The following is a 21,358-nucleotide window of genomic DNA, read 5'->3' on the forward strand; positions in this document are numbered from 1 at the left end:
TCAGGAAGGCTGGGATTGTCCCTGGTTCAGAGAATCACTGCTCTCTAAAGACCCTCTGATGCATTTATAGGGTGGACATTTAGCATGGTGGTTATAATGCCAGCATCCTGTATCAGAGGACCCGGGTGTGGTCCCTGGCTCCAGTTCCTGTCTCCAGGTTCCTGCTAATGCGGATCCTGGAAAGCAGCAGTGATGGCTCAAGTTGCTGCTCACTGGAGCGGGTGACATCCAGATGCCTGCCTCAAAGTCCTCTTCTCTCACACTCTTTTCTAGTTGTTTCTAGCTGCTTTTCCTCTGCATTTAGGAAGTAATTTGCTTTTAAAAGCTATTGACTCTCCTGTATTGTTCTTACTCTTTCCTCTCTTGAATTCTTCCTCAGGACACCCTATATGGCCCTAGCAAAGCCTTTGTTAGCCTCAATCCTGAATCGGTTGGGAGAGTGGTTGGCACAGCATGGCTCAGCTCTGCCTTGCACAGCACTAGAAAACATACTGCAGTTGGAGTCAGAAGACCCCCGTTTAAACATCCTGGCTTCATCTTGTCCCTGCTGTCTGACTTTGGGTGACTCCTGTTTGCAGGATGGAAGGCCCATTCCCTATCTGAGAAACAGGGATCATGACAGCTGCTCCCTTGGGTGGCTGTGAAGATTACAGGAGAGGGTATTCTGCGAAGGTTCTCTAAAACTCATCAGAGCACCAGGCAAGGGCACTGCTGTGCATCCGTTACTGTTGCTTCTACTTTGAAGAAACACCAGCAGTCCAATATGGGATCAGAATTATGCTACCATCTTTAGGGCAAACCAAAATTGAGGAGTAAGAATCACAGTAACTGGGGGCAGGTGCTGTAGCATAGTAGGCTAGGCCGCCGCCTGCAGTGTTGGCATCCCACATGGGCGCCGGTTCCAGTCCCAGCTGCTCTTCTTCCAATCCAGCTCTCTGCTATGGCCTGGGAAAGCAATGGAAGATGAAGTACTTGGACTTCTGCACCCATGTGGGAGACCCAGAAGGAGCTCCTGTCCTGGCTTCAGATTGGTTCAGCTCTGGTGTTTGTGGCCATTTGGGGAATGAACCAGCGGAAGACTTTTCTCTTGTCCTTCCCTCCCTGTCTGTAATTCTAACTCTCAAATAAATAATTTTTTTAAATAATCACAATAATTACAGCGGCAGCAGCCACTATACACTGAGTACTTACCTGTTGCTGTGGCAAGAGGTTTGTCTATGAAAAACTACTTAATTTTTAGAAAAAAAAATCCTATGATATGGAGAGTAGAATTTGTATTTCACAGATGTACAAAACAAAGGCCAGAGAAGTTCATGCATTTACCCAAGCTCACTCAGCTGATGACTGGGAGAACTCCAGTTCAAATCCGGGTCCAACTGCAAAGTGCTTCTGCTCTGTTCTTACCAACAGTGCAATACACATACTTTTAGAAAATCCTGTCTTCACCAAACCAGATTTGCTCCCCTGACTCAGGGCATGATCTCGATCTAGAAAAGTCACTAGCACATTTAACCATGGCAGACGATTCATTCTTTGTGTCCAACTTAGCTGTCCTGAGTCGGTCTTTGTGATAGAAAGAACCAGTCTCCCAGGATCCAGCTGCTTATCTGTTTGCCTATTTTCTGGCTGCAGAAGAGGTGTTCTCCAGCGGACAGGGCCATTGCATACTTACATGTAGCCCTTGAACTTGTTGAGGTGGTTGTTGGGTTTCTCACACACGATGGTGTTGTGGAAATGCTCCGGCTGGAAGTGCACCTCCTATGGGAGACAGAGGACTCCGTGAAGTTATTAAGTCCGAGGGATCTGCTCATAATAGGATCAAGAGGGAGCTAATCACTACTAGAACCATTGAAATAAGGTAATCCTGCTTCGTCACCTGATGGTAGCTGTACCGTATCAGAAGCAGAGTTAAATCCTTATTGAAGAGGAGAAAGTGGATGCAAACGGCAAACCAGTTACAGCGAACGGGCAGGTGCGGCTCTGCCCGCCCTTCTCTGGCAGGGTGGGGTTTGAGCCCCCAGCACAGTGCTGTGCAGTCGGGGGCCTGTCCTGAGTCTGTGTTGTCTAGTCTGCAAGCCACTAAGGACTTGTGGCTATTGAGCATTTGAAATGTGGTAATTTGATTGAGGGAATTGCTTCCCTCTTTTAGTCTCTTAATAATTTTATTTATTTTTGATAGTTAACAGATGATAATTGTACCCATGAATGGGATACAGTTTGATAATTCAATGTATGTATGCAATGTGTGCTGATCAAATCAGGTTGATAAGCATTTCCATTTCCTTGTCATTTATGTTCAGTGCCTTGGAGTTCCTCTCTTGTTCTTCATCACATGTGTAATGGGTGATTGTACACTGTATCACCCCGAGGTGCTGTAGAACATGAGAACGTACTGTTCCTGATCATGTTTGGCACCCATTTGCAACCTCCCTCCATCCCCTACTCTTCCTAGTCTTTAGTCATTACTAGAAGAGTTGGCTTTTAAATGTAATTAATTTAAAGTGAAGTAGCTCCATATGGTTAGTGGTTACCACAGTAGGTAGAACAGGATTATAAGTTACTGCTACATATAGAGATAGCCACAGCCCATATGCTTGTGTATATATTTCTAAGGTTTAAAAAAAAATGAGATTGTGTGACCCATATATCTTGAACTTTAATTTTGAAAGATCCATTTGAAAGGCAGAGTGATGGGAAACAGATAAAAAGAGAGGGAGAGGTTTTCCATCGGAAGGTTCACTCCCTAGATAACCACAACCGCCAGACTGAGTCAGGTGGAAGCCAGAAGCCCAGAACTCTGAGTCTCCCCATGGGTGGAAATGGCTCATGCACTTGGGCCATCATACCCTGTCTTCCTGGGCACATTAGCAGGAAGCTGAATCAGAGGTGGAGCAAACAGGCCCTCCAATTGGCATTCTGATGCAGATGGGGTTGTGTCCCAAGCAGTGCTTTAATCCATTGTGCCACAGTGCCCACTCCTATCTTTGACATTTTTACATGCTATTAAATTTGTCCTACTTCTTTAACACCAATCGCATGAAGGTACCATGGGTCAATTAACCATTTTACTAGTGAATATTCATTCTCACTGTTTGAATTTGTTTTCCTGTTGTAAAAATGTCATAAAAACAGTACCTACTAAAACAAACTGAATAGCATTCATTGGACTCTCATTTCTGCCCGACACTGTGATAGCTTCACGCACGCTAATTTCTGTATGCAGTTATTCATTGAAGCAGGTGCTTCACATATCCTCTGTCTGAGGACGGGAAACCTGTGATTCAGAGGGTAAGCTGGGCTGGGATTGGAATCCAAGTCTACCTGCAGACCCTCTATTCCTCACTCACATAGCACCCTGCCTCCTGGGGAACAATCTGGTAGCTACATTCGAGAGTACTTGAAAAAGTTCATAGAAAATGTCGATTATGAAAAAGCTACATATGAATTTCAAAACTTTTTTGCACCCAAATAAACTTAGCTTTCAATTTCAGTTTTCATGTAAGCACCTTCATATTTTAAACACAACCTTGGCTCTACTTTTTTGTTTAAGTTGCATAAGTTCTTACAGTGAATTGGGGTGAAATGCAGCTACAGGGACAGAGGACGTCCTCTCTAACTTTACTCCTCCTTGACTAGTACTACGCTCAACTCTGAAGCCTCACTTCACTTTCTTCACTTGTGGAATGAGGCTAACTCCACCTGCCCTGCCCATCTCAACTGTGCATCAGAACACAGAATCCAAGTGGGGACGTTGTGAGATGTGTGACCAGCTATGCAAATAGAGGGTAGCAGAACTAAAGGTGGGCTGGAAATGGTTTCCTGGGCAGAGCTTTTAGCACTGGGAGTGAATTTATCACTGAAAGCTGCAAGGTACAGCTGTTCAAAGGGGTAAATTGATTTGAAGAAATGATAGCATTTTCTGGCTCCGTGTAAATACACTGTCCATCGCATCTGTGGGGGTGCAAACATAAATAAACCCTCGACTCACTTGAAATAAATTACCCATCCAGGAGTTTCTAAAAATACGGCCCTTTTCTCTCTAGGTATCGATTCTTTCAGGGACAAACACTTGCCGAGTTCTGAAATGATGACAAATCACACTGTAATTTGTCGGCTCCTCTCAGGACCCTGATGAAGCCGTGTGCTCCACTCCTGAGCCTTAACTCAGCTCAGGGCTGGGTTTCTAAATCCAAAGTCATTCCAGATATGAGTGGCAGAGGGGGCCTGAGATCATCAACTGAGCTAATGGTCCTACTGTGGCGACTCCCGAGTCCCTGTTGTCTGGTGGATCCCACGGCATGGATGGCAGCCGTGGTGACGTCTTCCTCTCTTGTCAGCAACCTTCCTCCTGCAATGCCCATTCCCAGGTTCCATGTTCTTCTTTCCTTCCAGGCACTGGCTGCATGTCCTTTGTCTGGAGGACATATCAGAGGATATTTGTCCATTTTTCTTGGAGGGGTGATCTTGCTCTTTCCAGCCACCTCCTGTGGGCTCCTCTCCAACCCTCCACCCAGAGGGTCTGTGGAGAGGGGGCCACATGGGTCCTGTTGTCTCCACAGATGACTACTTGGGCCAGCTTGCTGTCACTCATTCAGGGGAAGCTGCTGGGATAGCCCAAGGTCAAGGGAATTGCCCAACCTTACTAATCTGCCAGGGTCCTTATTTTAACCTCACTCAGAGGTTTCTGATTCCCTTCAGAGACAGGTTAAGACTCCCTCACCATCCTATAGTTGTCTTAGCTTATGGATGAAGCTCACCTAGCTGACTTTTACTTTTTGATCCAAACTTTCATGTAAGGCACTGCTCTGTGATCAAAGTCCTATTTATTGGACAAATGCCTAGGGAGCACTCAAGAGACAGGAAGAGGTGAGCTCTTGCCAAAGTAGAGAGTGTGTGTCTCTTCAGCTAGATCTGCCTATCTGGAGCACTTTGTACGTGCCAGGCATGTGTCATTAAGGTCTTCTGGAGAATGCAGTATAGCAAGTGTCTCACTGCTGGCAAGTAACAGAGCCAGGATTGCAACTCACATCACTGGAATCCGATCATCATGGTCATCATCAGCACTCATCACCTTTATTCCTCCTCCTCCTGTCATTAATATCGTTGCTGCAACATTTGCTGGGTGTTGATTAGATACCAAGCACCAACTATTTCATTAATGTCATCTCCTTTAATTCTCACAATAGCTCCATCAGGTAGGCACCGTTATTATCTCTATTGTTAGATGGAAGAATGAAGGCTTCGAGAGAATCATGATTTCCCAAGTGCCATACAGCAGACAGCCTTTCACTGCAGGCTCGCTCACTCTGGAAGAGGCAGCTCGAGGCAGCTCTCAGAAGCACAGAGCTGTTTGGTTGCCCAGGCAGAAGGCCAGCATTTCTCCCCGTGGTCCTGTTTCCCTTTCTTTGTTCAATTCCTACTTTCCGTGAATCAAGTAACTGAGATGATAAATGAATTTATTCCCTAATATGAAGCAGAAAATACATAAACATGCTACAGCTGATGAGCAATGTCGGATTACTTTTTCCAAATATATTTGCATTTTAAAGTAGGGTCCCTACAAAGGGTAAGGGTTTTTAACTGCCTGGACAACATTCTTTTGAGGATCTTATATTTAATTTTTTTTAACATATAAAAGGTTTTATTTTTTTACCACCTCCTCTATGCAGCCCACTCAAACCAATCCCCATAGACCTTTGTATCAATCAGACAGCACTACTCTTTTTTTTTTTTTTTTTATGTGCTTCTGCTCAACACTGCTTGTTCCTCCATTTAACACTTCTGTGTCTGGATCTATTCATCCTCCAGTAAACTGTCAGCTTCCTAAGTTCCTGTAACACCTGTTTTAATGGGCATACCATAAAGAGTCGTTGAGGTCAAGTTAATACTGGATATGGTTACATTAGGAATGTAGGTACTGAACGGAGAGACAGGAAGCTGTGTAGACTGCTACACAAAGCTGTAAAAGACTGAGTCACACAATCATAGAAGGCGTCAGGTACATTCTTAGCTTTGTTTGGTGGAAATAAGTCATTGATTGTATGAGAATTCTTGGGTGCACCTTGTAAGACTGCAGGCAAAGCCCTAGATGCCAGCTCAGGCCAGCCTAGTCTCCCATTCATTCATGCTTGCACACACTCATTCATTTCTGAATACCTGTGATATATGAACCATAGGGGAAAGAGAGAGAGAGAGAGTCAGAGGGAAGAAGGGGGATATTGACACAAATCAGTTATGGCAGCCATAAAATGAGTTCCCAGTTTAGTTCAGGTGTGTGGATGGCGGTTATCTTTGAAAGCAAAAGAAAAGTGGGCCAAAGGCCAGTGGGTAATAACTCCCTGGGGTTGAGGTACTCCTTACTGACCTGTGTTTCTGATACAGCAGCCTGCCACTTCCCAGGGAGACTGGGGAGGCCAAGATGGAGTAATCACCTTAAAATACATTCCAGTAGCTAGAAAAGGCCATTTCCCTTGCAGTTGTCTCAAGTTTTATTTTTCTAAGCTTCAAAACTGTGATATCAAAGGGATCCATCAATGTAGTTGAGTCAGCGTCGGAGTGATCTTCTCTAATGGTTTGCCATGGATCCCAGTGTCCTGGCTGCCCACCCGCCACTCCACACTTCATGCACAACTCTCCGATTTCCTTTTCAGAAATTATCTTTCCTTCCTGGTTCAGAATCTTGACTGGCATGTAAGGCAAGACACCCTGCCTAGTGGATTCTCCCACTGTGGGGCTTTGACTTGAATGCAATGACCCAAGGCAGGGAGAGAAAAACAATACCATCAAGTAACTACTTCTCCCACCCCTGTCCAACCTGCTGCAGTTTCCAGGATCTTGTCTCTGTGCCTGCCTCTTCAGATTTCCTTTGGTTTTGAGTGATACTGTGTGCTCTTCTCCCTCTCTTCTCTACCTGCTCTAGTAATACTTGCATTTTAGTAAGGTAGAATCACTTTGTTATTTGCAAAGAACCCTAATGAAATTTGGGCTACTTGGGTGGGAGGATGATTTCACATCCCATATTGGAGTGCCTGGGTTCAAGTCCCAGTTCTGCTGCCAAATCCAGTGTCCTGCTAATGGACACCACCCTGGGAGGCAGCAAGTAATGGCTCAGTATTTGTGTCCCTGCCACCCACCTGGGGACTGGAATGGAGTTCCATCCTCCTGGCTTCGGCCTGGCCCAGCCCCAGGGCTGTTGTGGGCCTCCAGGGGGTAAACCAGCCTGTATCTCTGTCTCTTTCCAATAAAAGGACAATATTTTAAAAACTGGCTTACTCCCTCTTATATAAAATACTTCCTTCTGGGATTTTAAAAAATAATGACGTTTGTTTATTTGGTAAGGTGAGAGTTTACAAATGCTGCCCCTCATTTACTTCATCTTACTCGATCTTTCCAACTCTGGCATGAAGTGTCTGGGACAGGTTAGCTCTATTTTATTGAAGAGAAAACTGACTACTGATTATACTATGTATGTTGTCTAAGGTCACAGATCTTATTGGAACTTAGGTTTGTATGATGGTAAGCTTATACTTTTTCTTTGTTTAATGTCAACATTTAATGCTGTCTGCCAATTGAGCAGACCTCAGGGCCATTTTAATACTTTGTTCCCAAGATTTCTATATTGACAATCTTTAAACCTGTTTTCACATTCAAGGGTTCTATCTCTTAAAGCCCCATCTCTGTCTACCACATGGCAGCCTGTTCTTGAACTCAGACTTTTGTTTGTTTGTTTGTTTTGGTTGTTTCTAGGTATGGGTAATTCTGATTTTTTTTACTTTGGTTATATTCTTCTACTTTTAAAAAGTATTTATTTACTTAATTGAAATTCAGAGCAACAGAGAGATAGAGAGAGGGAGAGGGAGACAAGGTTGGGGGAGACAGTGGGGATCAGAGAAAAAGGTACTTTCCATTTACGGGTTTATCCCCCTGCCCCAAATGTCTGTAACAGTCAGGTATGGGCCAGGCCAGCCCCAAACCAGGAGCTAGGAACTCCATCCAGGTCTCCCACATGGATACAGGAGCCCAAATTCTTGAACCATCTTCCTGTGCATTCCAGGAAAGCTGGCAGAAAGCTGGATCAGAAGCAAAGCAGCCAGCACTATGATATGGGATGCAGGCTCTGTAAGTGGCAGCTTAGCCCCCTGTACCACAATGCTGACCCCTCACACAATTGCCATACCATGCACATGTAACTTGTTATGTCTTATTTTTTAATTGTCAAATACCAAGCTGACTTTGTAAGCCAGTGGTTCCTAATTGTTAGATTAAGCTACTACAACTTGTCTATAACTAAATATGCAACAAATTCCTATCTATAGGCAGAGTAAGAATAAGTCACACACACGTACCACTATTTTTCAAATTTCTATAGGAATTCTTGAGATTAATAATTTAAAAAGTCACTAAATTCATAGTAGCTTTTTGTTTTAATGTTTTAAGTAACAACCAATTTTTTTTATAGTTACAGAGGGTCTTATGGTAAAAAAAAAAGGATGGGACTCCTAGATGAGAGTTTTTAGAGGATAGGAAGCATGTCTGAGATAATTTTTGACGCCCTTCTATATCTATCAGGAAAAACAATTCAAGAAATATCTTGTTGACTGAAGAAAGAGAAGCCAGTCATACTCTCCTCCTCTCCAATGCAGAATGCATTTTTTATTGAGTTTCTACTATGAGCCAAGAATATGATAAGGACGAGTTGGACCAGTGATTGCCAAGCTTCTGTGCATCTCTGGGAGCCCATTTCTCTGGGATCCTCAGGCTACAGGACTGTCAAGAAGAGCCCCCTCTTTTCTCCCACTCCCCAGCTGGGGAAGGGGACGAGGGTGACAATACAGCTACAGTAACTCTCACTGTGGACTGCTCACCTGGACTGCGAGAAGCAGTAGAGGGTACTGGGTAGGAAGAGCATGCCAATGAAGGCAGATCTGTGGGAGGTCTGTGTCAACTTTGGAAGATTTTTATTTAGAGTTGCTGCTATAGTTTACTAGTCTGTCGAGATGGTGAAAGCAAATGTTCTTCACACCCCAGCTGCTGAGTGAGGTGACTGAGGGTTGCTTCCTGGTATAGAAAAGAAACAGCACCCTGATTTCTGAGAAGCCTATCTGAAAACTAATGAGTTACCAGCATTTGATAAATCTTTCACTTTCTGATAGACTAAAGTTCTTTCCAAGATAACCCACAACTGACTGGCAGTTACTCTCCTTTGGCTCTGGATGAGGAAATAGTGTGCAGGTTCACACCCTGAAGGTCCCTGCCTACCCCAGCTCTTGGGCAAACAAACAGGGATTGTGGGTTTGTGTTTGGCATAGTGCTTAAGGCACTGCTTGGGGCCTCCATATGCCAGACCAGAGTGCCTGGGTTTGAGTTCTGGCTCTGCTTCCAACTCCTGCTTGCTGCTAATGTGCACCCTGGGAGAGAGCAGGTGATGATGGCTCCAGCTCTTGGGTCCCTGCCACCCATGTGGGATTCTCAGGTTGCGTTCTGGGGCTCCTGGCATCAGCCTGGCTTAGTTTTGGCTGTTTCAGGCTCTTGGGGAATGAAGCAGAGAATAGAAAATATCTTTCTCTCTCTGCATTTCCAAAAACCAAGATCGCCATGAACTGGGCTGTGTGAGGGAGGCTCTGTGTAAGGATTCCTAACTGTCTGAGTTCTCCAGTTCCAAACAGACAAATATTTTCTTTCCTTTTCAAGGCTAACTAAATGCAATTTTTAGATCTTGCTGTGGCACTTCCCCAACCTATGAGGTATGCCAAGCAAATACTCAGAAAAGGAGGGTTTTGAAAAATGTCATTTCCAAAAGGGATTCATTATTGGTGAGGTTGTTCATTAACAACGGTTTGTTGGAGCACATAGTCAGTTTGTACCTCTCTGGTTTCCTCCTGGAGTCCTGGAGTTCGCTACAGTATCTGGCACAAAGAAAGTCTCCAGACAGTATCTGGTGAGTGCAGGAGTGACTGGCATGGTGCCTGATGTATGAGCAGCTGGCACCAGTTTGGCAGTGGCAGCTTAAGGGAGTAATACATAGGCAATCCATTTTTTGTACAAATTTTTCTTGTTCTGGCTAACTGAGACATAAGCAAGTGATCTGTGATCCAATATCTTATACTTCATATTTCGGCCACAGGGACCACAAATAAGACAGTATGGATTTTAGTTCAAGAAACTACATTAAGGAGGGTGGCATTTGGTCTAGTAGTTGGGATGGCACTGGAGTCATCTGTGTTCCATGTCAGTGTTCGTGAGTTCCAGTCCTGGTTCTGCTCCCAATCTCAGCTTCCTGCCGGTACATGCCCTGGAGAATAGGGGATGGCTCCAGTGACTGGGAGACCCAGAGTGGAGTCCTGTCTCCTGATTTAGCTATGGCTACAGTGGGCACTTGTGGAGTGAGCCAGAAGATGGGAGATCTCTGTTTCTCTCAACAAAGAAAAAAAAAAAACTACATTAAGTTGCTCACAGAAGATAGAATCATAATGTGTCACCTGTGCTGGTAAACAACCACAAAATTAACCACAAAATTTCTAGTATTCGCTCTGGCAATAGGAGAACCTCCTCAGAGTGAAATTACTCAGTGAACTCCATTGAGAGTGGCAAGAACAAACTCTATGGTAGTACAGAGAATAGATTGACTGGGTTCACTGTACAAAATACTGCCTAGGCAGAGAGGGTATTTTGAAAGAGGAAATAGCAGCAGGCATCATAGGAAAGAGAGACAAAGGATACTGGGGCACTCTCGTTAAGGATTGATGACCTTGGTTGTACATAAATTAGGCTGATATAGAGTACTTCCAAAAATTCATAGAAAATTGAATTAAAAGATAAATTCATTTTGGTGCCAAAATTTTGAAATCCATGATAGCACTTTCATAACAGCTACTTTTCATGAGCTTTCTGAAAACTGTATAGCATCGAGGGGTCTTGGATATAATAGGTATCTACTGCTGTGCTGCCCAGAATGCTCCTTAGAGCAGTGTTAGCTGTTAAGTTCAAGTGAAGGATGCCACTGACAGCATCCTTCCTCTCTGACCAGGGTTAACTGGTCTAGGGTTGGGTTCATGAGACCATGCAGGTCAATTAGTTTCTTTAATAATAGAGATATCAGGGGAGGTTTCTAGTCCTTGGCTGGATGGTGAAGCTAAAGCACTAGTACCACTGGTACCATGTTTCCTTCTATGTAATAGAATCTGATTTGAGGGGTCAAAGCCAAACATGGAGAGAAACAGAGACAAGAGATGGATGTCACATGAGGTTACTTCAAAAAGTTTATTGACAACTGAAGTTAAATTTATTTTGGTGCACAAATTTTTAAAATACATAGTGTTTTCATAATGTGTGTTTCTAATGAACTTTTTGAAGACCCTACATACTAACAAATTCTCGGCTTCTGGTTCCACATGACCTTGTAAGTTACCCTTGTATTCTTCCAATAAATTACCTTCTCTAAGCTTACAATTAATGATTAATCCATATATTAGATTAGTATGGTTCTCATTTCAGACATCAGCTATTTCTCACAATGATTTTAAATACAATAATCCTTAGTAGTTACAGCGGCAGTGAGGGCCAAAATTAAAATGTAAATATGTTATCTTAGGATATGGAGGTAGTGGGAAAGAGCAACATTTTAACACCTTAATGTGATTAAATCTTTCACATAACCTAGCCAAGCTTTCAAAGACTATCTGTCTGGGAGGGAGAGAGAGAATGAAGGGAGAGAAAGGGAGGAAGAGCAGGAGAGACAGAGGGAGAGAAAAGGCGAGAGAGGGAAGGAGAAAGGGAGATAAGGATATAGAGTGAGTGAGGGAGGGTTGGAGAGAGAGAAAGAAATTAATTCCAGGACAAAGCCAGGAACCATGAACTCCATCCAGGTCTTGTACATGTGTGGCAGGGACCTAAGTACCTGGTCCATCACCACTTGCTAATTCCCAAAATATGTAGTAACTCGCAGCTGGAGTCAGGTCCTGAAGCCAGATATCAAACCCAGGCACTCAAAACAGAATGCGGGCTTCTTAACCCATAGGCTAAAAGCCTACCCTCCCAAAGACTTTTTACCCAAAGTGTGCAAATAATGCTAAATACTGGGAAGAGGAGATCTCCCATGTCTCCATTGCATGTGTGTGCTTGTATCCAAACAGAAGACTGGAGGACAAGCTCATCAAAGAAGGCCAAATGTGTGCAGAAAATAAAAATGACCATTTTTCACAGGGTTGTACTCTCACTGTCAAGTTATTTTTATTGTAAATAATAAAGATTGCATAACTGCAGTATTTTCATATAGAAATTATATTTATTTTAAAAGTAAAAACTGCATATAAAGGGATCTAAGAATTACTTTAACAATGGGCAAAATATTTAGCTATATCAGAATTGAGTTCTAAATCTGGCTCAATGCTATTTTCTGAGTTGTCTGACAGATTAAATCTCTATTTAAATTTCTACATCTCTAAGATGTTACTTATTCTTTTCTGCTTCAAAGGGTTATTGTAAGGGTCAAATATCAAAAGGTGATGGTGGTTAAGGACTTTGCCTGATGAGAGAAAAAGATTGACATATTTAATATTGATGAGGTGGAATAAAAACTTCTAGTCCTTTATTTGAATTGAAATACCAGCATGAACCTTTATGTATTTAGTCTTCTAAAAAAGCCTTAGTTGGGGCCGGCATTGTGGCTCAGCAGGTTAACACCCTAGCCTGAAGTGCCCGCAACCCATATGGGCACCGGTTGTAACCCCGGCTGCTCCACTTCCAATCCAGCTTTCTGCTATGGCCTGGGAAAGCAGTAGAAGATGGCCCAAGTCCTTGGGCCCCTGCACCCGCATGGGAGACCTGGAAGAGGCTCCTGGCTCCGGATCAGTGCAGCTCTGGCTGTTGTGGCCAACTGGGGAGTGAATCATCAGATGGAAGACCTCTCTCTCTCTGTTTCTGCCTCTCCTCTTTCTGTGTAACTCTGACTTTCAAATAAACAAATCTTTAAAAAAAAAAAAAGCCTTAATTCTGTCCATTTAAGTGGCACCGAAACAATGATCAACGCAATAACAATTAGCACCTCTAGTATGCACTAACTGTGTTTTCTAAGTATCATTCCTACACTAAGAACCAGATCTATCCAACACCTCCGAGGTCATGTTAAAAGAACTCAGCTGACATTTTTCTTCTTTTGAACAGCCAATAAGACAACACCTGCACTGACATGACAGACAGTATGTGTAGATCCCTTGGTTCTTATTGACCCTAAAAATGAAAAACTCATGGGACACCTTTGATGGATGCAAGCAACCAATTCATTATTTTGAAAACTGGTAAATAAAAGAATCAAACACATATCCTACATTTCCTATACAGAGGGTACCTCAGAGTAGCCAAGTGTTCAACAATGGAAAATTTTTCTTTATAAATAGTGTATTACCATTTACAAATTCCATTGAATTAATGGATCTAAACAACCAACACCAATGAGTATTAACTTTGAAAAAAGACATTCTGTGCTTAAAGTTGGACACGTTATATTGCCTATGATGCAACATTGACATACATATGCACAAAGACGAGATCTAACCCGATTTAGGCACTAGATCCACCTACCAACTCAGATTCGTAGTGTATAGGGAAACATGATAAGCGGCACTACAGGGAAACAAAAGCCAGACTATGGACAACTTCATAGTGCTAACAATGTGGATTATTAAGCAACAAAAATTAAATATGCAAGAGAAAAGAGAACTACGAAGAGGACAAATGGCATAAAGGAAGTTTAAGAAATTGCTCTCAATATCTGGATCCTGATTCAAACTGGAAAACACCAACCACTGATTCAAAGCTGATGCCAAGCATTGCTGCTAATATTTTAGGTGTGGTAATGATGTATTTAAAAAACCTATCCTTTGAGCTACACTGTGAAATATTTATATGAAATGTTATAATGTTGAAGATCTGCTTAAAAGTGTATGTAGACACTAGAGTAGAGATATAGAAAAAACAAGATTGTTATCAATTATTTAAATTAGGTGATGGATACATTAAATTTTATATTTTTTTTCTAGTTTGTATATATTTGAAAATTTCCATAATAAAAAAAATTCTGCCAGTGTCTAAATCTGAGCTCAGTCAATTGTTAGTATGGTTACTTGATGCCTGATCTGTAAGATGTAGAAACTAGTGTCAAACCCACAGGATTATTTTTGAGGAGAGAAAGGTAATAGATATAAAACACTTAGAAGAATTGCATATGGTTCACAGTGTATGTTCAATCAGGTTTTCTTCTGATATTATTTCTTGTTATATATTATATAGATTTTATCTAATCCAATAAAATGTGATTTGTGTTGACCATGTTGGCAGTGATTAAACAGGTAACAATCACTAAAGATTATTCTTGAAGAAACTTTGCGATGACCTATAAGGAACAGTTCTCCTTACACAATTCATAGGAAAGCAGGCCTTTTCCTGGTTCCCAGGGCAGGCTGGATTGAGAGGCCTGGTAGCTCCCTTTTGCTTCATGCAGGGTTTATCATCACTGACAGGGGGTGTTGACAAATTTATCCCTACTGAATCTCAACTTTTTAAAAATATTTTCCTGAGTATGATAAAATCAGTACACATTTTCAGTGCAGAGAATCCCATTAGCCATTACTCACTGAGCAAACGGCTTCAAACCACTATTGGCAGAAAGCAAGCTGGTTAAAAGACAGACACAATGGAGAATTTTTAGCTTGAGCAGCAAGCAAGCACAATTATTACATTCATCAGTGATGCCCTAGTCCAGTGCTTTGCAAACTTCAACGTGCCCATGAATCACGTGGGCATCTTATCAGAATGCAGATTCTGGTCAGTCTGGGGTGGGGGCTGAGACTGCACATTTCTGACAAGCTCTTCAGTGATGTGAGAGCAGTGTGGATCCTAACTGGCAAAGCAAGTCCCTAGCTGGCACTGGGAAGTGATCTGAAACACCTTTTAGTTGGGCTTCGGCATCAACAATTTGGAAATAATTAGAAACATGTTTGAGCTGAAGTTCTAACTGCAAGAATTCATTTCTGAGTCTTTGGCTTTGAAAACTATTCCATTTACCAAAAAGAATAGCACAAAGTCTTTTTCAGGTGTCAAGTCATTCCTGTGTTAAAATCCTTTTAGGGTGGGTATGTGGTGCAGTGGGTTACGCTGCTGCTTGTGAAAAGGCTGGCATCCCAGGTATGCCAGAGTGCCAGGTCCCAGGTATTCTGCTTCCCATACATCTCCTTGATAATGTGTGTGGCAGCAGCAAATGATGGCCCCTGCAAGCCACGTGAAAAACCAGGGGGAGTTCCGGGCTCCTGGCTTCAACCGGCCTCTGCATTTGTGTCCATTTGGGGAGTGAATCAGCAGATGGAAGATCTCCCTCTCTCTCACCCACTCTGTCACTCTGCCTTTCAAATACATAATAAAAAAAATTTTAAAGAAAAACCCTTTTATAAGTTTCAGGTATCAGAATATTACCAAAGAGTAAATTGTACAATTGTTTGTTTGAAAATTTATTTTAAAGAGCTACAGAGAGAGGGGGGAGGCAGAGAGAGAGAGAGAGAGAGAAAGAGAAAGAGACAGAGAGAGACATGGAGGGAGGGAGGGAGGGTCTTTCTTCTGCTGGCTTACTTCCCAGATGGCTGCGTAGGCTAGGTAGAAGCCAGGGGCCAGGAGCTTCTGCCACTTGGGTGGCAGGGGCCCAGGCACTTTTGTCATTTTCTGCTGCTTTCCCAGACTGAAGCTGGGAGCTGGATGAGAAGAATAGCTTGGACATGAACTGGTGCCCATATGTGAAGATGGCACTACAGGCAGTGGCATCACTGGTTACACAACACCAGTCCCAACTTAATTCTCTCATCAGGTCCTCTTGCCCGTTGTACAGGCCTTAGTATAATCCTATTTTTGGATTTCTTTACCCTTCCCAGTCCTTTTCCCAACAACAAGATATGGAAGTAAGTATTTCACAAAGACATCAATAATTTTGTTATTCAAAGATGATTCCCTGGGGCTGGCACTGTAGTGTAGCAGGTAAAGCCACTGCCTGCATTGCCAACATCTCATATGGGGGGCAGTTTGAGTCCTGGCTGCTCCACTTCCCACCCAGCTCTCTGCTATGGCCTGGGCAAGCAGTAGAAGATGGCCCAACTCCTTGGGATCCTGCGCCCATGTGGGAGACCTGGAAAGAAGCTCCTGGCTTCGGATAGGTCCAGTTCCAGCCATTGTGGCCATTTGGGGAGTGAACCAGTGGATGGAAAACTTGTCTCTGTCTCTCTCTCTGCCTCTGTAACTCTGCCTTTAAAATAAATACATAAATTTTAAAAATCAAAATAGATGACTCACTATAAAAGTCTCAAATGGAAAAAAAAATTGCTTTGGACCAAATTGAATTCTGGAAAAAACATTTTGAAACCCACTCTTGGGCCACAGTGAGACTAATCCAGAGTGTTCCAGAAGGAAGGCTACTTCTGGAAGGTCTTCCAGATTCACTGAAATCTGCACAGGAAAGGGAGGAATGAACGACCCAGGCCTACAGGGTCGTCTGCTTCCCCATCACTCCTCACCTGCTCTGCAACCCTGACCAAAGGATTGTGTTCCCAAAGTTCCAGAGAAACATTCAAAGTATTTGTGTCGAAAAGCAGTTCTGAGGTTTACTGAGTTTGGAGAGCTCAGAGTTAAAGGCAATTTAGCAGACTTGTTGACTTGGCCATAGACCATGATTTTTGAGAGCCAAGCTTCTTGGGAGAAGTGTTCGGCAGAAGCTACCTTGAGCAATACTGGCCCACAGGAGCTGGGAAGAAGTCTCACCAACTCTGATGTAAAAGAACATAGGAATCTTTCATCACCCATGGGACAGTACAAACAGGTGTCAGCGAGTGCATACGATGGGTACTTTCTAGAACTCTCTATGAACAGAAAACCCTTTGGCAAGGAAAAGTTCTCATAATAGGGATTCAGAGGAAAAATGAATTGAAAAAAAAAACCACTTATTATTTAAAAGTCGCAAAATTTCCAAACCAACTCTATATGTAGGTGTTCAAAATCTTTGAAACAATTGGTGAGAGTTGTCTTTTCGGTGCCCCAGAGTTTTATCTGTAAAACGGGGACAGTAACGCCTACATCTCAGGGTGGTCGTAAGGACAAAGGGGGACAGCACATGTAAAGGTACTGGCACGCCGCGTGAAGCACCCAGACACTGCTTTCCCCCTCATTATTATATGTCTTTTCAGAAGTAATCAAAGTGGTGATTTCCTTTGTTGTACAGGTTTCTAAGAAGGTGGTGACAGGTCCATGTTAAGAGCATCTGGGGGAATATTCTCAAAATGTGTGAGCTCAGGCTCCTACTCAGCTCTGGTGAGTCACGATTTAATGTGGTGACAGAGAAGGATGCACACATATTTTTAAGCTTCCTCTGCAGTGATTATGAATATACCCCAACACCGGTAATACATGTGTAGCAAATTCTTCAGTGCTGATCCCATCCCTCCTGTAGTAGTTCTGGGATGTATTCCTTTTTTTTTTTTTAATTTATTTGACAGAGTTAGAAAGTGAGAGAGAGAGAGACAGAGAGAAAGGTCTTCCTTCCATTGGTTCACTCCCCAAATGGCTGCTATGGCCGGTGCTGCGCCAATCCAAAGCCAGGAGCCAGGTGCTTCTTCCTGGTCTCCCATGTGGGTGCAGGAGCCCAAGCACTTGGGCCATCCTCCACTGCCTTCGCGGGCCACAGCAGAGAGCTGGACTGGAAGAGGAGCAACCGGGACTAGAACCTGGCACCCATATGGGATGCTGGCGCTGCAGGTGGAGGATTAACATAGTGCCCCATGGTGCTGGCCCTGGGATATATTCCTTGTACTAAAAGGTTTCTGTCGTTACGTGTTTGGAAATACAGCATACTATCACCTGCCCTTCTCCTCCATGGAGCTTATTAAAACATCAGAGAAATTCTGGAGTACACAATAGTTGAAAACTTGTAACCTACAGTCTTCTGATCTTATTTGACCTTGCAGCATTTATTTTTCTTGCAATTCTCGTCAAGTTCTTCATGCAACACACTGGGGAAATTCTATGGCATAGAGTTAGCCAAAGTGAATACTAGCCATATTAAATCTTTCTTTGTGCTAGATACAAAGGAGAGGCAAGGTAACAAAGAGCAATTAAAGCTCCTCCTCCCCAGGGAGTTGGTTGAGCCTACATTTATTCTTCCTGCCACCTGCTACTTATGTACAGAAAGAATACTGCAAGTGATAAATGTGTGGTTGTAAGAAAGCATCTTTGGGTAAACTTGAGGTGACAGGGAAGGGTCAGGGACACGTGAGTTGCTGTAGACTTGGCGAGCTTGGGCCTGGGATAAAACTGCCTTTGAATCCTGGCTCCAATGCATCCCAGCTCAGTGGCCTTGGGCAGATTGTGTGAGCTCTCTGTGCTCCAGTTTCCTTTTGTGAAAATGGGACATTAATAATCTCTACCTCATTAGATTGTTATGAGGATAAACAAAGCAATCATGCAAATCCCTCAGAATGGGCTCAATAAAGTTAATTGTTGGGGTTGGTGTTGTGTTTCAGGGGGTTAAACTGGCACAGAGTTGGCACGGTGAGTCCTGGTTGCTCCACTTATGATCCAGCTAATGTACCTGGGAAAGCAGCAGAGGAAGGCCCAAATGCTTAGGTGCCTGACTCTCACATGAGAGACCCTGAAAAAGCTCTAGAATCCTGGCTTTGGCCTGCCCCCCCACCCCGAGCTATTGTGGCCATTTGGCAGATGGACGATCTCTCTCTGTCTCTCCTTCTCTCTGTAACTCTGCCTTTCAAATACGTAAGTATTTATTTTAAACAAATTCATTGTTACTATTGACAGGGAAAAATGCACTTGAGCAAAGGAGAAGAGTCCAGAACTGAAACAGAACAGAGAATTCTGCAAACCTTCAGCTCAAACTTCCTTTGTTTCACCTCTTTGTCTCTCGCTCTCACTCTCTCCCTTCCACTCTCGCTCTCTTGCTCCCTCTTGTTCTCTCTCCTTCCCTTCCTGCCTCTTTGCAAATGATCATGCCAAGCATCCTTTGAGAATTCAGGGCTAGAGTTCAAGAGACTTATTAAATTGGCTGCTCTGTAGTACTCGAGTGGGAATGACCCTTTCAACCTGCTCTTCATTCCAGTTAAATCCCAAACTATCTAATTAATATGCAAGAAATAGTTTGTGAAATGCTGCCCAAGATGTAAAGTAAAGCCACTGGATAAAATGCAACAGCACTAAAATAACTGCCTCAGAGAGTGAAACTGATTCAGGACTGGATGAAGAGGTTTGGACTGGGGAGCCGAAAGGGAGGTTTGTAAGCAGATACAAGTTTCACTGCTTCTCGAACTTCAAAGAGATGAAATAGAATGAACTAGAAAGTCTTTGAATGCCTTCATGTGGTCGGGCTAAGGTGTCAGTCTTACAGACTCACACACATGTTCACTTATGTCAACGTGTAATTATATATCTCTTTGCGAGCTATGGATAAAAAGGTGTGACAGTGTCTGGTCAAGAAAGCAGGCTGCAGGGCATTGAGCCCAGAAACAGATAATGACTGCTCGTCTAGAATGACTTTGTGAACTTGGACCAGATCTTATCCTGCCTTTTCATAAACATGGGGTGGACTCAGCCAACGTGGCACAGACAAGTAAAGGAGATAAAATTCAGAGACCAAACCCCAGTTCAGGGGTTCAATCAGAAACTGGAGAACGATGCACAGATGAAGCTGCTGTGACAACGGTAGCACCATGGTGGTCTGGTGGGGGTGGTGGCTTCAGCCCAGGAGCAGCAATAGCTACTGCTTGTTATTTATCTAGCAGGTACTGAGCACTGTACTTTGTTCTTTACTTTTCTTATCCCATTTGGATCTCACAGAAAAATATCGAATAGCTATTATCCCCATTGTAAGGATATAAGATCAGACTTCTGGGGGCTGAATTGATCACACAAAAAGGGTTTTATGAGAACAGTTCATCAGGTGCAGGGAGAGGTAAGGTGAGGTGTGATGAGTGTCACCTCTTCAGAAGTTTCAGTCTAGAAAAATGAACTCCTGCTCACGAGAATTTCAGAGGAAAGACACATTTCCCTATTTTCTCCTACGTCCCCCCATCCATTCAATTTTTCCCCAGCCAGAAGTGGCAGGCTTTTGAAGCCAAGTGATACGAGTCTGTTCTTTCTCACAGTAAGAGAAAGATACCAGAGTAGAAATCAACTCCTGTAAGGAACATTTTAACTGGAAATTAAAATATCACACACAGTTTCAACTGATCAACACATGCGCCTACAGAAGCCATTGGTGTTAATACCAACTATTTACTGGTCTCTTATCATGTACAGATTTATATGCTAACTAAATCATGTATACATCACTTACTTATCAGGCACAAATCACATCGCCATTTCCCTGTGCAGAAGGTACTGTATTTATACCCGTTTTCCAGATGAAAACTAAGATGTGGGAGGGAAATAACTTGTCTGGAGTGAGTTATTTAGTAAGTTGAAGGGATTGGTCTTTGAACCCATAGAATCCAAAGTTTGAGTCCCAGACCAGCAAACAATATTGATTTCTTGATAACGTCCAAGATATCATGAATATAAATGTAGAGATTAAACAAAAATATCCATAATTGCTTCTTGTCCTTGGAGAGGTTTTAGTACTCTTGAGAGGGCAAGGAATGCACAAATGGGAAAATAGCTAATAATGTAAGCTTATTTTTTTCAATAATGGGAAAATGGAATTAAAAGATGTTATTTTGGTGGCAAAATTTCTGAAATCCATGCATAGAAAGGTCTTCAAAATTCATGAAAAATGCACATTATGAAAAACTATGCATGGGTTCCAAAATACTTTTGCATCAAAATAGACTTGCCTTTTAATTCTGTTTTCCATGAGCTTTCTCAAGTATCCACTTACCTTGCTACAGGTTGGGAGGGATCAAAAGACTCTTAGAGAATATTCATGTGAGGAGAGATTGCTAGAGCTGAGCTGGACAGAATGAACAGGGATTGGATGGGCACCGAAGGGTGGCTTGGTCCCAGGGAAATTGAACAACTATGAAACTCCTCAATTTGGAGCAGAGAGCATAGTTTTTTCAATTGAACACATTGAGTTCTGACAAGGAACTCTGAGGTATTCAGTCAATTATTTAGTTCTAAGTGTCAGTTTCCTTATCTGTGATGTGAGGACAGTACTCTCTTCAGAGACTACTTCTGAGAAGATTTACTGATTCTAAAACACCTAAGGGAAGGAGACATCTGCTTCTCTCCCTTCCGCCCAGCAGGTTAAGTTAAATTTCCCACTAGGGCCGGCTTGCTACTTCCCTTTGACCTTAACCGTTGAAGACCTCGGAAAGAGCCCTAC

The 21,358-nt window shown here is 42.9% G+C and overlaps 1 protein-coding gene across 6 annotated transcripts in view; it reads right to left on the reverse strand.

Annotated features, from left to right (window-relative positions):
• ATP10B (ATPase phospholipid transporting 10B (putative)) overlaps positions 1 to 21,358 on the reverse strand; it is a 353,427-nt gene that overhangs the window by 68,334 nt on the left and 263,735 nt on the right. For all 6 annotated transcript variants that reach the window (XM_051843574.2, XM_051843575.2, XM_070075801.1 and 3 more), the window contains one exon: positions 1,673 to 1,758. In XM_051843574.2, the coding sequence (XP_051699534.2) occupies positions 1,673 to 1,758 (86 nt within the window). The remainder of the gene's footprint in view (positions 1 to 1,672; positions 1,759 to 21,358) is intronic.

This window comes from Oryctolagus cuniculus, chromosome 6 (genome assembly GCF_964237555.1).
Source record: "Oryctolagus cuniculus chromosome 6, mOryCun1.1, whole genome shotgun sequence".
In the NCBI taxonomy this organism is placed as follows: Eukaryota; Metazoa; Chordata; class Mammalia; order Lagomorpha; family Leporidae; genus Oryctolagus; species Oryctolagus cuniculus.